Source organism: Microcaecilia unicolor, chromosome 8 (assembly GCF_901765095.1).
Source record: "Microcaecilia unicolor chromosome 8, aMicUni1.1, whole genome shotgun sequence".
Classification (NCBI taxonomy): Eukaryota; Metazoa; Chordata; class Amphibia; order Gymnophiona; family Siphonopidae; genus Microcaecilia; species Microcaecilia unicolor.
The window spans coordinates 12,894,845-12,910,428 of NC_044038.1; the positions used below are offsets into that span (position 1 = coordinate 12,894,845).

The window sequence follows — 15,584 nt, forward strand, 5'->3', positions numbered from 1 at the left end:
GGAGTTATCGACGGCTACCGCGTGGCCCTTGTGGTAATTTCATTTTTAATGCGTGTCCGCTATGTGCGCACATCCATTTCCGGCAAAAAAAAGGCCTTTTTTACAGGCGCGCTCAAAAATGGATTGGCGCGCACCCAAAACCCGCGTCTACACTACCGCAAGCCATTTTTCAGCGCACCTTTGTAAAAGGACCCCTAAATTCCTTCACGTTTCAACCAAGTCTAGAACCGCTTGCTTAAATCCTGACACTTATCACGGACCTATTATCCTTTTGTTTTCTTAAGCTTCTGTGGCTGGTGTCATGACCATCGCAGTTCTCCGGGTTGTGCCCTGTTCAAATAAGTGAAATTGACATTTCAACCATCGTGCTGTGGCTTTCTTCAGGATGTGCTGTAAAGTCTGCGGGGTTGAGAACCTGCTATATAAAGACAACCCTGCAGACTTCACAGCACACACTGAAGAAAGCCATGGTAGAACGGCTGAAACATTGGTTCCACTTACGTGGACGAGGCACGAGCCGGACGGTCAAAACGACCCGATTACCCCTTGCTTTGTGATTTTCAGGATTTGTTCGCTGACAGGTAAGTATAGACGGTGTTAACTCATACCTGGCTGGGCAGTAGGATCACAAAATGAAGCCTAGTTCTTCTGTCTGCCTTAAGCATTGGAAAAAGACGTCTCTAAAAACCTATAAGAAATGTCCCCTTTTTTTTTTTTTTTTAAATCATTTACGGGTTATAAAGCACATACATGTTCCACTTTTTTTTTTTAAATTTTTTATTATTTATTATATACAATATTGTCATCAAGCTTACATTCTTGAAAGAAAGTGATACATAAGAAATTTTTAAACTCAAATTGTTTCCTTAAAGTATTACAAATATCACTCAAGTCCTCTATTGTGGGATTCCAAGTTCAAAAAGAGAGGAATCAAAAAGGAAAAAAAACCCAAGGAATCATTATGAGAAATTGTTTCCTTCTTCTTTGTGTCTCTCTTGAGAAACCCGGAAATAAGGAAATACGTAAGCCTAAAAATGGCTTCTCCCTATGCTTAAAAAACATCTGGAATAGCCATTGTTTATCTGGAAGTAAAGCCACGGTTGCGACCAAAGTCGCAGCCGTGGCTACATGTTTTATTTTATTTATTGTTTTATTTTTGTTACATTTGTACCCCGCGCTTTCCCACTCATGGCAGGCTTAATGCAGCTTACATGGGGCAATGGAGGGTTAAGTGACTTGCCCAGAGTCACAAGGAGCTGCCTGTGCCTGAAGTGGGAATCAAACTCAGTTCCTCAGTTCCCCAGGACCAAAGTCCACCACCCTAACCACTAGGCCACTCCTCCACTGTTGCTACTACTTGAGATTCTACACGGAATGTTGCTATTCCACTAACAACATTCCATGTAGAAGTCGGCCCTTGCAGATCACCAATGTGGCCGCGCAGGCTTCTGCTTCTGCTTCAGACTCACAGAAACAGAAGCCTGCGCAGCCTTCTACGTGGAATGTTGCTAGTGGAATAGCAACATTCCATGTAGAATCTCCAATAGTAGCAACAGAATCTCCAATAGTAGCAACATTCCATGTAGAATCTCCAATAGTAGCAACATTCCATGTAGAATCTCCAATAGTATCTATTTTATTTTTGTTACATTTGTACCCTGCGCTTTCCCACTCATGGCAGGCTCAATGCGGCTTACATGGAGGGTTAAGTGACTTGCCCAGAGTCACAAGGAGCTGCCTGTGACTGAGGGAATCGAACTCAGTTCCCCAGGACCAAAGTCCACCACCCTAACCACTAGGCCACTCCTCCACTTTTGATGATAGTATAGTACATTTTTTTTGGTCACTAAAAAAAGAAATGGAGAAGGCGAGGAAACACTCTTCTTGTAGTGGAGGGTAACCCATTACTGCTTCCCCAACAGAGAAAAAGAAAAGGAAAACCCAGCCATCTGATTAAATTTGAACCTTCTGGTGCTTCATAAAATAATAGGTCCCCTGGCGTTTCTGTAAGTGTCTTAGCGTTGCACAGGATTAAAAAGACAAACACTCCCTCGTCTGTAGCGTTTAGGCTTAGAGCGGGCTTCGGTCTCTGTAACTGGGACTGTGATACTTCTGTGACACCTGAAATCCTTTCTTCTTTACACGAGTCTCATGTTAAGAGAATCGAGGCGCTCGGTTGGCTGATGATGTGACATGAAACAACATGAGCGTCCCTTAGAGAGAGAGAGCCATCTGGACACCTTGATGATATAGCTTACTGGAGTCAGGAGTTTAAAGGAGAAAAATAAATTCAGTGGTTCCTCTTTATAACCAACTCCTCTCCATCAAACTCTGACGAACAGAAGTTCTGTCCCCCCAACACCCTCCCCCCCCCCTCCCGGAGTAATGTTACCTTAACAAATCTAATTTGTTAAAATATGATTGGGTTGCCTCTCCGTTCATGCCCCCTCACTGTATATAGAGAGGGCTCCTTGTCTGAGTAACAGATGGTGAAAAGGGGGTGAGCGGAGCTAGAACAAAAGGAAAGCTGGAATACGTCTGAGCATTGTGTGTGGCCCCTGTCCACGTCCTGCCTGATACTCAGGGCTGCATTGTGTGTTTCAGCTACAGAGTGGTGGTTGAAGGCGAGAGAGGGAACCGGCCTCATATTTACTGCCTGGAGCAACTCCTACAGGAAGCGGTAAGTTAAACCGGGCCTAGAGGAGCCAGGGAAATAGGAGCGAAGTGGAATCTGGAAGGATCGGAGAGTGCAAGGGTTTGGGAGAGGCTGAACAGATGCGGTGACAGGAAGGAAAGGTGCTTAGACCGTTGTTCAGTCAGTATTTATCCACAGAGAAAAAAAAAATTCAGTAAAGGAGATTACAATAAAAAAGATTTTAATTAGATAACTGGGGTGATCTCACCTCAAAGATGTTCAGCCAGCTGATTGATTGATTGATTTAAAATCAAGCACATCTTAGAAATGAAAGACTACTTCATTCCCTTTGCTGGAACAAAAAAGTCTCCAATTTCTTTTTAAATAACTGTAGATTCTTTTCTGCTCTACAAATTCCAAGGCTTTGGTCCCTACTATATAAAAAAAATAGAGACTCGCATGGGACATCCAATAGGTCATTGAAGCTGATCTGAATGCACTTGGGGGCTGATAAAGATGTAACGCTGAGGAAATTGCTACAGGTATCCCATTATTTAATCCCTTAAAGATCAACATCAGAATCTTATATCGAATTCTCTGTGATGGACGAGTCATTCCGAATTTCATTAGCAGGAGAGCGATGTAGCTCTTCCGCTGCTGTGTGAGAGGGTACAGAGTTTAGAAGCTTCATTTGTACTTGCATTTCACGGGGACATTTTGCAAAAGCCGTCTACCTGGGTAAATAGTCCTTCCGAAAACTGCCTTCCCCCACTGCTTCCCCATCTGGCTAAAATTAGGGGCGGGATTTCACAGCGCGTTCATTTTGTATCCAATCCAACTAGAAGGGGGGTATTATTCCTAGGGGTGGTGGATTCGATGTGGAATTGGAAAACCATGCCTGGATCGGTTTTTCAAATCTATGCGCGTTGATGTCCAGAGAAAATCTGCCCCACAGCAAAAGCAGGTGGAAAGAGTTTGTGCCCTTTGCACTCATAGCTCTGAAGATTGGGTCACGGTTCCTGGGCGTTGCAGCTAGATTCGCTGTCAGAAAATTGTCCTCCATTTCCCCGTACGTGAAAGGTCTCCTTTTCAGAAAAATTAATTTACAAATTCTGCCTTTTCAGGATATGCTGCGCTGTAATACTTCAAAAGCAGGGCTGTATTTATTACGCTGTGTTCGCTCAGGTTAATTCAAGTTAAGCACGTGGAGGGCAATTCTGTAACTTGGGTGCTTACATTTATGCTGACTTTGGGGTCCTTTTACTGAGGTGCGCCGAAAAGTCACCCGCGCTGGTGTAGACGCGTGTATTGGACGCTCGAAGGTTCATTTTTCAGCGCAACTGCAAAAAAAAAATCCTCTTTTTTGGGGGGCTGAAAATGCACGTGCGGCAAAATGAAAATTGATGAGCGTCCATTTTGGGCCTGAGACCATACCGCCACCCATTGACTTAGCGGTAAGATCTCGTGCGTTAACCGGGCGGTAATCGTCAGTTTGCGTATAATGTCATTTGCCGCACTTTTTGATTGTGTGGTATTTAAAAAATGATTAAATAAATAAATAAATATTACACACAGAGATATTTAGAATGTCTAGTGTGGTGCTTGAGCGCTGTTTTGCAAAATTTTGGTTAACTTACATAGGGGCCCTTTTACAAAGCCGCTGCGAGCACTAATGCGTGCTTACCACGGCAAAAAAATGGCTTATGCAGGGCTTGCGGAGACGTTCCATGGTCATTTTGGGACGTGCACGCGCTACCCTAGCGCTAAAAAAAATAAAATTCTTTTTGAGCGCTGGGAGCAGGTCTGGGAGCAGAGAGTGGGCAGATTTTGCGCTAATTGGTTAGCACAGCTGTATTGCCACACTCTAACCGACTAGCACGTGCTTGGCATGTGAACCTTTACTGCTGGTAGGGACTGACATGCTAATAATGGCCGCGTGCTAATGTCAAAATTAGAATGTGAATATTTCTAACACTGATCCTGTGCTAATTCTGTTCAAGTACTTCCAGGGTACTATAGAGGCAATCAGTGCTAGCGAAAAAGGTGCCGGCACTCAAATGGCAGGCCACCTTTCAGGGGTGGGGTGATTACTGAGAGACCCACCCCACAATAGCCAGGCCCCCTGCAACCAGGCAGGATGTGTGTGTAGAGCCTGAGATCTTTCATTAAAACTCGGGGCCATAGGTCAATTTTAGCAGACAATGGAAAAGGTGCCGGTACTCAGTACCCCAAGTACCCCCTCAAAAAAAGCCCTGGAGGTAATTAAAACATAGGAGGAAAAGACCTCAGAAGCCCTAGGTACTCAGTGCCAAAGCACAGACAGTTTAGTACTCGGTGGGCAACCTGCTTAATGATAGGTCAAAAAAACCTTTGTATCGCTTATAGCCTTCCTTAAACTTGCATTTTTGAATTTTCAAAATGTTTAAGTTTTAAATATGCATTTAAAACTTCAAAATAATCAAAAACCACTTAACTTCAGCCACGTAATCTTGCTCCAGCGAAGTGCCTAACAGCCATGCATGTGCCTAGCTCTAGGCATGTTCATGTACGCCAAGTAAAACTTGGCGTAAATACCAGCGCCTAAGTTAGGCGCAGAACAGGTGTATTCTATCGCCGTGTGTGTCGATTTTCGGAATACCCACAGTCCGTCCATGGCCATGCCCCCCCCCCCCTTTTGGCTGCGTGCATTGGAATTTACGCGCACCACTTTACAGAATACGCCTGGCAAGTTGTGTGCATAAATTCTAATTAATGCCAATTATATCAGTAATTGCTTGTTAAGTGGCAATTATCAGTGCAGATTTGGCCTGTTTAAATGATGCACACAAATGCAGAATACAACTGGATATGTGCACGTAATTTCAGTTGAGCTATATAGAATCCGGGGGTAAGCGCACATCATTGCGTGTTCAGGTTATAGAACATTGCCTATTGTGCATGCAAGTTAATTGGCAAATTAGCTGCTAATTGGCACTAACAACCATTACTGGCTGACAATTGGGGTTAATTGGCTGTAATTTGCAGCTGCTCGTACAGTTGCATTTGGTCGCTATTCTAAAGACTTAGGGGTAGATCAATAAATGATGCTCAAAGTTAGATCCACGGTAAGCTAATATTTGGTAAAGGGATCTCTGCGCACAACGACCTTTACACAATACCAGCTTAACACTCATTTCACGTCTAACTTTGGGCACAAACACTTACGCCTGCTGAAGGCTGGTGTAAATGCTCTTAAAACAACATAAGTGCTGCTGTACTGGGACAGACACCAAAGGTCCATCAAGCCCTGCATCCTGTTTCCAACAGTGGCCAATCCAGGACAGAAGTACCTGACAAGTTCCCAGAACAGTAAACCAGATTTTATGCTACTTATCCTAGAAATAAATAGTGGATTTCCCCATCCATTTTAATACTGGTTTATGGACTTTTAGGAAATTATTTTAAAAAAATAATAATAAATTTTAAACCCTGCTAAGCTAACTGCTTTTATCACGTTCTCTGGGAATTCAATTACATGCTGAACTAAGAAATATTTTCACAGGTTTGTTTTAAATATACTACTTAGTAGCTTCATTGCCTACCCCCTAGTCCTAGAACAAATGCATTTTTGTGCTCAAGTGATGGCAGGCACACAAATGCAGGTATTCTATAGCACAGCACATAACTTCTGGGAATGTCCCTAAACCACCCATGGTGACACCACCTTTGGAGTTGCACGCTATAAGATTTAGGCATTCATGTTATAGAATAGGGCATAGGGTAGATCCATGCATAACTCCTAATGCTTGTTAATGCCAATAATTCATAGTTATTCATTCATTAAAGTATTTACATATCGCTTCGACTTCAACGGTTTACAGTTTCATTGTACAGGTACTGGGTCTGTACTACTGTTGTACCTGGGGCAATAGAGGGTTAAGTGACTTGCCCAGGGTCACACGGAGCTTTCAGAGGGAATTGAACCTGGTCCCCCAGGATCTCAACCCGCTGCTGACCATCAGGCAGCAGCGAGAATCAAACCCAGTTCCCCAGGTCCACAACTCTCTAAACAAATTAGGCCACTCTTAAGATTTACTATCCCACCCATCGTATTGAATCTTATTGCCTAATTAGTTCATTGCGGATCTGTGGTCTGATGCCCAAATGTAGAGTCTAGCAGTTAGCAGGGAAAATCTATAGCACATAGCTGTAAGGGAGCGTGGACATGTAGGGCTGCTGGGTGGGCAAAATTCCCCAGGCCCGGCCTCCAAGGGGGGCCCGGTGCCAGCAAGCTTTTTCCTGCTTCCAGGTCTGCCTGTCTCTCTCCTGCTGCTCCTGCGTGCCGGGACCCGGCTGGGTTATCGCTTTAATACAATCATCCGGGTCTCAGCACACAGGAGCAGGAGATAGTCTCAAAGGTAAAGGGGTGGGGGGGCAGGGGGGGGCAGCCCGATTGTGGGGGGGGGGGGGGGGCGGCACGAGTGTTTGTGGTGGAGGGGGAGGTGGCGTGGTAGTGGCCCAGGTGGGGGGCCCTCTGGACATGGGAGGGGCATGGGACGCACAACTGCAACATATTGTCTGTGTCATTTACACCAGCTGTTGATGTAGTGTAAGCGGCCACACCGAAAAGTTGGTACATAAATGCCAATTATGCAAATATTTAGCCTACGTTTTGGTGACTTTTTCAGAAAACTCCCAGTGTACATCATGCCAAGGTAACCTGTAGGATGTGCCCTGCCTTAAAGAAGCAGGTGATTGACCTGATGGATTTTTGGTGATCCTGCCAATTATAAAAGATTGGATATAAATTAAAAAAAAAAAATTAAAAATGGCTAAATGGAGATAAAAATTGGCTGAGAATGACTAAGCCTAACTTCTAAGAATGGAGCTGTGGTATGTATGGTATTTTCTTGCTCATTTAGGATTGCTGATGTGCTTTTATATATCCTGACTTCCAACAGATCATAGACGTGAAGCCTCCATCTATGCGATTTCTACCAGAAGGAACCAGGATCGCCGCCTATTGGAGTCAGCAATACCGCTGTTTGTACCCAGGCACCGTGGTCAGAGGTAAGGCTGCAATTAGAGAAGGACCAGCTAACGATGCATAGAAGCATAGAAAAGCAATGACAGGTAAAGACCATATGGCCTAATCAGTCTGTGTATAGAAGAATGAAAAATCCTGAACAAAAATACAGCAGAAGCTAAATTTTATAAGAAGCAATCAGGTGTGCGGTTGTTCTAATTAACTGACAATTAAACACAGCTTTCATCTTCTCTCTCTCCTCCTCATCACTTGAAACAGATGCTGACCGAAACTGCTTTTTCCCCCCAGTTTCGGCCGAAACCGAAACTATCTCATCACTTTTGGCCGAAACTGAGACTGTAGCTGAAATTTAGCACCTGGTTTAAAGCCGAAACCGAAACTCAAAACTAAAGTTTGGATGTGTGAATGTGAACTAAACAAGGCCCACTGGGGATTGTCAGAGCTTGCAGTCGGCAGCTCTCTGCTAAACTCCCAGCAGGTTATTAACCTCCATTCCCAGGAACCGCAGCACAGGCTGACAACTGGGAGAGCCATTTTAACAAGGACTTCTCAAAAAGTCTGGCACGCTTAGGTTCCCAGGTCATTGTAGATGTAGTTAAATTCCTGGAGGAAAAGTCTATAGTCTGCTATTGAGACAGACATGGGAAGCAACTGCTTGCCCTGGGATTTGAAGTATGAAATGTTGCTACTCTTTGAGATTCTGCATGGAATCTTGTTACTCTCTAGGATTCCAGAATCTTGCTATTCTTTGGGGTTCTACATGGAATGTTGCTACTCTTTGAGTTTCTGCATGGAATCTTGTCACTCTTTAGGATTCCAGAATCTTGCAATTCTTTGGGGTTCTACATGGAATGTTGGTACTATTTGAGATTCTGCATGGAATCTTGTTTCCCTCTAGGATTCCAGAATCTTGCTATTCTTTGGGGTTCTACATGGAATGTTACGACGATTTGGGTGTCTTCCAGGTACTTGTGATCTGGCTTGACCACTGTTTGGAAAACAGGATACTGGGTAGATGGACCATTGGTCTGATCCATTGTTATGTTCACCTGTTATGTTAGTATTCTATAAATGAAGGTAAGCGCCTACTTAGGCGCAAGGTGCATTATGATCACTTTGCCCTCCCTGTGTCCACAGCATCTCCATCCCTGGCCATCCTGGGAACCAAACCCAAATCCTCATAGTCATGCACTGGCACTGAACCACCAGACCAGTCTGCGTAAGCATTCGCTCAGATTAAATAGAATAAGGTCTTTTTGAAATAAGATTTTATCGACCAGGAAAGGATTTCATTCTAACATACCGCTTATAGATTTTATGTAATGTCGTTTCTCCTCCTCTGTTTTCTCAATCATTAGGCTCCCTGGATCAAGAAGATGACGGGGATCTGGTGACAGTGGAGTTTGACGACGGGGACACCGGCCGCATTCCCCTCTCCCACATTCGACTTCTGCCACCTGATTACAAAATACAATGTAAATATATAGCCTAGGTTCCTAGAGGCGCCCTGGATATCGATTTTGTATTGTATCGTGAAATTTTAAAGTTCATATTTAAAACAACACTGGCAATGAAGTGCTTTAGTAGCTGAAAGATCTGAGCGCCTGAAAAGCACCGCAAATGTAAGCCCAGTAGTTGGGCATACAGGTTAATTTTGTAATAATTTGCCCATGAGATTAAATCCAGTGGTTTTTTTTTTAGTGACCTCCTACCATTTCTATAGACTAGGAAACCGTATGGTGCGGTAGGTTTCCTACAAAGTATTGTGTATTCCAAGATGGATCTACGTACATGTTGGTTGGCCCGCCACCACTTTAGCTCACCTGGAGTTCACATGTCATTTTGGCTCCTTTTATTTGGAATGCTATTCCCGCTTACTTTGCAAGGAATCGTCTTTTGCTAAATTTTAAATCAGGGCTAAAAACCTACTTTTTCTGTCAGACATTGGCTGTTAGGCCAGGGGCATTGAGACTTCTTCAGTGGATTCTAATCTTTTCTCTTTTCCCACTTCTTTAATTTTGTTGCGTTCTTTTTTTTTTTTATCCTCTTTTTTTTTTTTTTTTTTTCTTTTCCTGGGTTTTTGATTTACTAATTTAACCATACTGTAAATCAGTGTTTCCCAAGTCTGTCCTAGAGTACCCTCTTGCCTGTTGGGTTTTCAGGATATCCACAATGAATATGCACGAAAAAGGTTTGCATATCATGGAGACAGTGTATGCAAATCAAGTTCATGCATATTCATTGTAGATAACCTGAAAACCCAACTGGCAAGAGGGTACTCTAGGACCGACTTGGGAAACACAGCTGTAAACCACTCTAGTCCTGAAAGTGTAGGACAGTATAGAAAGTTTCATATTAAAGTAAAGTACATATGGAAGCCATCCTCAGGTTATAAATGTTCTAAGGCTTGTATCTGCATTTTTATGATTTGCCCGCACAGGTGCAGAACCTTCGCCAGCCCTTCTGGTTCCCAGTACTAAACGTCGCAGTCGGAAGTCCAGCAAGGACACGGTAGAAGGAAAGGAGATCGGAGTGTTGGGATCAGAAGAGCCAGTGGTAAAGAGCAAAGGTCGTGGGAGAAAACCAAGCATCAAATCGAAAACTGGTAGGTCACAATTTTCAACCACTGGGACAAAAGACTGTTCATTCGTTTTATCCTTGAGCTTTGCTCCAGTTCTCAAGTGCAGCTAAACCGTTTCACATTGGGGCTCATTTTCAAATCACTTAGACTTACAAAGTTACATAAGAGCCTATGGAACTTTGCAAGGCTAAGTGTTTTGAAAATATGCCTCTTTGTGGATCAGTGTGTTGAATTCTAGCCCGGTTGAGAGAGGGCAGTTTTCAGTTATCCTGAGGGTAAAGCATATATTTATTTATAAAATTTTCTATACCCTTGTGTCTCCTTATCCCTTATTTGTCCTGTTTGTCCTGATTAGATTGTAAGCTCTGTCAAGCAGGGACTGTCTTTTCATGTTCAAGTGTACAGCGCTGTGTACGTCTTGTAGCGCTTTAGAAATGATAAGTAGTAGTAGTAGTCTTTGGGATTCCGGAATCTTTGCTACTCTTTGGTATTCCAGAATCTTGCTATTCTTTGGGATTCTAGAATCTTGCTACTCTTTGGGATTCCGGAATCTTGCTACTCTTTGGGATTCTAGAATCTTGCTACTCTTTGTCCTTATCCCTTATTTGTCCTGTTTGTCCTGATTAGATTGTAAGCTCTGTCAAGCAGTGACTGTCTCTTCATGTTCAAGTGTACAGCGCTGCGTACGTCTTGTAGCGCTACAGAAATGATAAGTAGTAGTAGTAGTAATCCTCCCTGCACCATGTGGCTCTGTGGGAATTTGAGCCATGTGGTGCCGGAAATCTCACAAGACCAGTAGGAGATTTCCTGCACTGTATGGCTCAGACTCACACAAAGCCACACCATGCGTGAAGGATGATGTTCCTGCTTCATTAGTGGTCACAAACCAGGGAACAAAAATCCCAGCTGTCAGATGACATTTTGTAATCGACATGGGGACCTAACACTTAGCATTTTTCGAGCCCTGCCATAGTTACAGATTTAAGTGTAATGGAGTAAACTGGGTATTTGATTGGACATTAAAGCTTAAAAGGGTGGTATCACTGCATTGCAAAATTATTGCTTCTGAATAAAAATAGCAGGCCGTAATAACTAGATCTAAAAGATCAAGTGTAAATGCAGGTGCTTACATAGCCATGTTATATTGACTGGACTGGTGCCTTGGGTTGCTGGAGGGGGTGCTTATGGAAAGACTTTGGGGATCTAGGAGACTAAATGTTTTGATAGAAGCTGTCTGGATTTTTGTGGGACCCTCTGGTTGGATGTGGAAGGGGAAAGGTGCTAGGGTGAACTAAAACAAGGGATCATGCATGTTCAGCTACTCAGGAGGTAGAATACAGTGGAGGAGTGGCCTAGTGGTTAGGGTGGTGGACTTTGGTCCTGGGGAACTGAGGAACTGAGTTCGATTCCCACTTCAGGCACAGGCAGCTCCTTTTGACTCTGGGCAAGTCACTTAACCCTCCATTGCCCCATGTAAGCCGCGTTGAGCCTGCCATGAGTGGGAAAGCGCAGGGTACAAATGTAACAAAAATAAAATAGATACTATTGGAGATTCTACATGGAATGTTGCTATTCCACTAGCAACATTCCATGTAGAAGGCTGCGCAGGTTTCTGTTTCTGTGAGTCTGACGTCCTGCACAGACTCACAGAAGCAGAAGCCTGTGCGGCCACATTGGTGATCTGCAAGGGCCGACTTCTACATAGAATGTTGCTAGTGGAATAGCAACATTCCATGTAGAATCTCAAATAGTAGCAACAGTGGAGGAGTGGCCTAGTGGTTAGGGTGGTGGACTTTGGTCCTGGGGAACTGAGGAGTGGGAAAGCGCAGGGTATAAATGTAACAAAAATGAAATAGATACTATTGGAGATTCTACATGGAATGTTGCTACTATTGGAGATTCTATATGGAATGTTGCTACTATTGGAGGTTCTACATGGAATGTTGCTATTCCACTAGCAACATTCCATGTAGAAGGCTGCGCAGGCTTCTGTTTCTGTGAGTCTCACAGAAGCAGAAGCCTGCGAGGCCACATTGGTGATCTGCAAGGGTCTACATGGAATGTTGCTAGTGGAATAGCAACATTCCATGTAGAATCTCAAATAGTAGCATGTAAGCCACATTGAGCCTGCCATGAGAGGGAAAGCGCGGGGTACAAATGTTAAAAAAAAAAAAAAAAAAAACTATCTTGGATAAGATGTTATTTCTTATTGGCGGTCATGCTCCATGCTTGCCATCATCTACTATGTCAGTATGAAAGATTAGCATACATCTAGCATAGGAGCTCTCAACCCATTTCTTGGAACACATCCTGCCAGTCTGGTTTTCGTGATAGCCAGAAGAAAACACATGAGATAGATTGGCATGCCCTGTTTCCATTGCAAATCACTCTCTCTCTCTCTCTCTCTCTCTCGTGCATGTTCATTGTGCATGTCCTGAAACTGATTAACTGGATGTGTTCCAAGGACTAGGCTGAGAACCTCCAAATTCAGTTATTTTATTTGAGACTTATTGTATCTTTATGGCGTTTCTAGGTGAGGACACTCTAACAGAAGTAATTGATCAGGGAGATACATCAAGTGCCACGTCTATTCAAGAGAACCCAACCTGCCTTGGTCAAGAAAGCATGAAAGCTGCGAGAAAAAAACAAGAGATCTCGTCAGGAGCATCCCCTAGTCAGAAGGAGGAAAAACAGAAGAACTCTAATAAGATGAAGATCAACAAATTGCAGGGTCCACAGCAAGCGTCTTATCCGGCACCGGTATTCAGTAACATAACTGGCACACAGTCATTTGCTGAGCAACTGGCAGCACCGGGTTCATTCAGTCCTGCTGACAACTCAAATGGGAAACGTAAAGCAAAAAAGGGAAGGAAAGCTGAAGAAACCCAGGACTTTGGACAAACTACTAAAGGACAGAGAAAGCAATTGGATAATGAAATCCTGATTAAGTTGGACCATGAAGGTGTAATGTCTCCAAAGACCAAAAAAGCTAAGGAAGCTATGATGATGAAAGAAGATTCGAGCGTAACCGTAAGGAGAGAGCGCAAGAATGTGCTTGGCGTGGGTTACTCGCCACTGGTGAACAGCGAAGTCAAGCAGAAGGCCTCAAAATCTAAGACACCTATTGAAAGTGATGATCCTTTACCTTCAATTATGGAGGTGGTAAATTTGATAAATCTGAAGATAAGGCCGAAGATCAGAAGAAAAAAGCACAAGAAGAATCGGAGAGCAACAGCAGTGGAAGCAGCTCTGAGTCTGAGGGAGAAGAAGGGGTGAACAATGGCAGTCAGGCTCAGGAGGATACTAGTTCAACCAGCTCAAGGGTTTCATCACCTGTATCATCGTCTAATTCTTCATCTTCCTCCAGCAGTAGTAGCTCAGCATCTTCGTCCTCATCTTCCTCATCTTCTTCCTCTTCATCATCAACTTCATCTTCTTCAAGTTCAAGCTCTTCTTCCTCCACAACAGATGAAGACTCATCATGCAGCTCAGATGATGAAGCAGCTGATACCCAACCTAGTTCATCTGTCCAGCAACCACTTCCTCAAAAACAGACAAAGCAGGCAAACAAATCTCGAACTTCATCTCATGCTCCAAATCAGAAGCAGCAACAGCAGAAGCAGCAGCAGCAGAGCAGCAACAAGAGCAAACCTAAAAAAAGGGAAGGGATCCATCTGCCTACCACGAAGGAGCTAGCAAAGCGGCAGAGGTTACCCTCTGTGGAAAATAGACCCAAAATTGCTGCTTTCCTACCAGCCAGACAACTTTGGAAATGGTTTGGCAAACCTACTCAGGTAAGCACAGTCTTTAAGAATATATTTTGAGCTGGACCAGTGGTTCCATGGGACGTGTGTACTGTCATGCAGTTGAGCTGTGTTTTGATGCTTGAGCTCAGCTTCTGTTTCTTAGGCTGATCAGGGCTGGGAATACTGTGGAGACAGCATTCACAGTTTCCTGGGGGTTGTCCCAATTATTTCCTGGTGGAAAGATCTTGATGAACGTACATACCAGGTTATGGAGCAAACCTACTGTGGTGGAAGAATTTTTATTGTAGTGGCTGGGATAGATAGAAAGGCGTGGGTGTAATTAACGAAGCTGAACCCTCTTCTCCCACCTGAGTAGTTGTAGATGAAGGCTCATGGTGCCATAGTCCAGTAAAGTCAGGGTCTGGCTAAAAAGAAATCTCAAAGCAGAAAACTCTTGGGCCAACACTACAGAGTGCTCCGTAAATGAGCGTTGATGCAAGTGCTCGGAAAGATGCGTATTAGAATGCCTTCCCTCCCTGTGTCCCGCCCTTGCAGAAACCGGAAGTTACATCAGACGAGGGCAGGACACAGGGAGGGAAGGCCAGAAGAGCCGCAATCTGCGACTGCCACTTTGAATGAAGGGGGCCCGGAGCCGTGGAGGCAGGCAGGTGAGAACGTGGACTGCAGCGGTGGGGGGAACGATGGGGGGTGGCAGCGGGGCGGCCTTGCCCTGGGCCCGGCTTAGTCTCTCAGCGCCCCTGCAGGAGTCCCAAGACAGTTTTGATTTCTTATTCCTCACTAGGACTTTGTGGCTTTTTCAAGCGAAACAAAGCTATTAAAAAAAATCTACATCACTCTGGTAATATATAATCCTGGTTTAACTGATACGCTTGCATTGCGGGCTAAGGGGAGATGGAGGAAGGCAGGAAGGATGGGAGACTGAATGGACCTTATAGTCTTTATCTGTTATTATTTTCTGTTTTACTAGTAAAACCCTTAAAAATGAGCTGCTTTCTCCATAATGTTTTATCCTATTAAATTTGCAGAGAAGAGGCATGAAGGGAAAAGCTAGGAAATTGTTCTACAAAGCTATTGTCCGTGGAAAGGAGATCATCCGTATCGGGGACTGCGCGGTCTTCCTATCTGCCGGACGACCCAATTTGCCCTATATTGGGCGCATCCAGAGCATGTGGGAGTCCTGGGGAAACAACATGGTTGTAAGGGTGAAATGGTTCTATCACCCAGAAGAAACCAACCCAGGCAAGAAACTCAATGAAGGCAAGGTGTGTAGGCGTCTCATTGGAGTCACCAGCCTTTTTGTCATGGTTATTGAAGTCATTCATGCTTTAAAGTGGGATTTGCATTTGTTAGATGTGTACATTATGAAGCATATTGAGGTGACGTGCCAGTGTGTTTTCTTCTGCGTTTCTCTGCTCACACTTTCTGTTTAGTCAGGGAGAAAGAGAGTCTGTTTACCGGGGAGTTATTTCACAGAACTCCTATGTGAAATAGCCTAACACATATCTATTTTCTAACGGCAACGTAGGCACCTGTGGGTCTTTGTAAACAGGGTCTCAGAACTAGCCCCCTGTAGCA

At 44.0% G+C, this 15,584-nt stretch overlaps 1 protein-coding gene across 1 annotated transcript in view; it reads left to right on the plus strand.

The window, feature by feature from the left end:
• Positions 1-15,584, plus strand: part of TNRC18 (trinucleotide repeat containing 18) — a 217,106-nt gene that overhangs the window by 197,770 nt on the left and 3,752 nt on the right. The window contains 7 exon segments of the mRNA XM_030212785.1: positions 2,605-2,680; positions 7,576-7,684; positions 9,020-9,136; positions 10,102-10,266; positions 12,776-13,390; positions 13,393-14,036; positions 15,035-15,271. Coding sequence (XP_030068645.1) covers positions 2,605-2,680; positions 7,576-7,684; positions 9,020-9,136; positions 10,102-10,266; positions 12,776-13,390; positions 13,393-14,036; positions 15,035-15,271 — 1,963 coding nt within the window.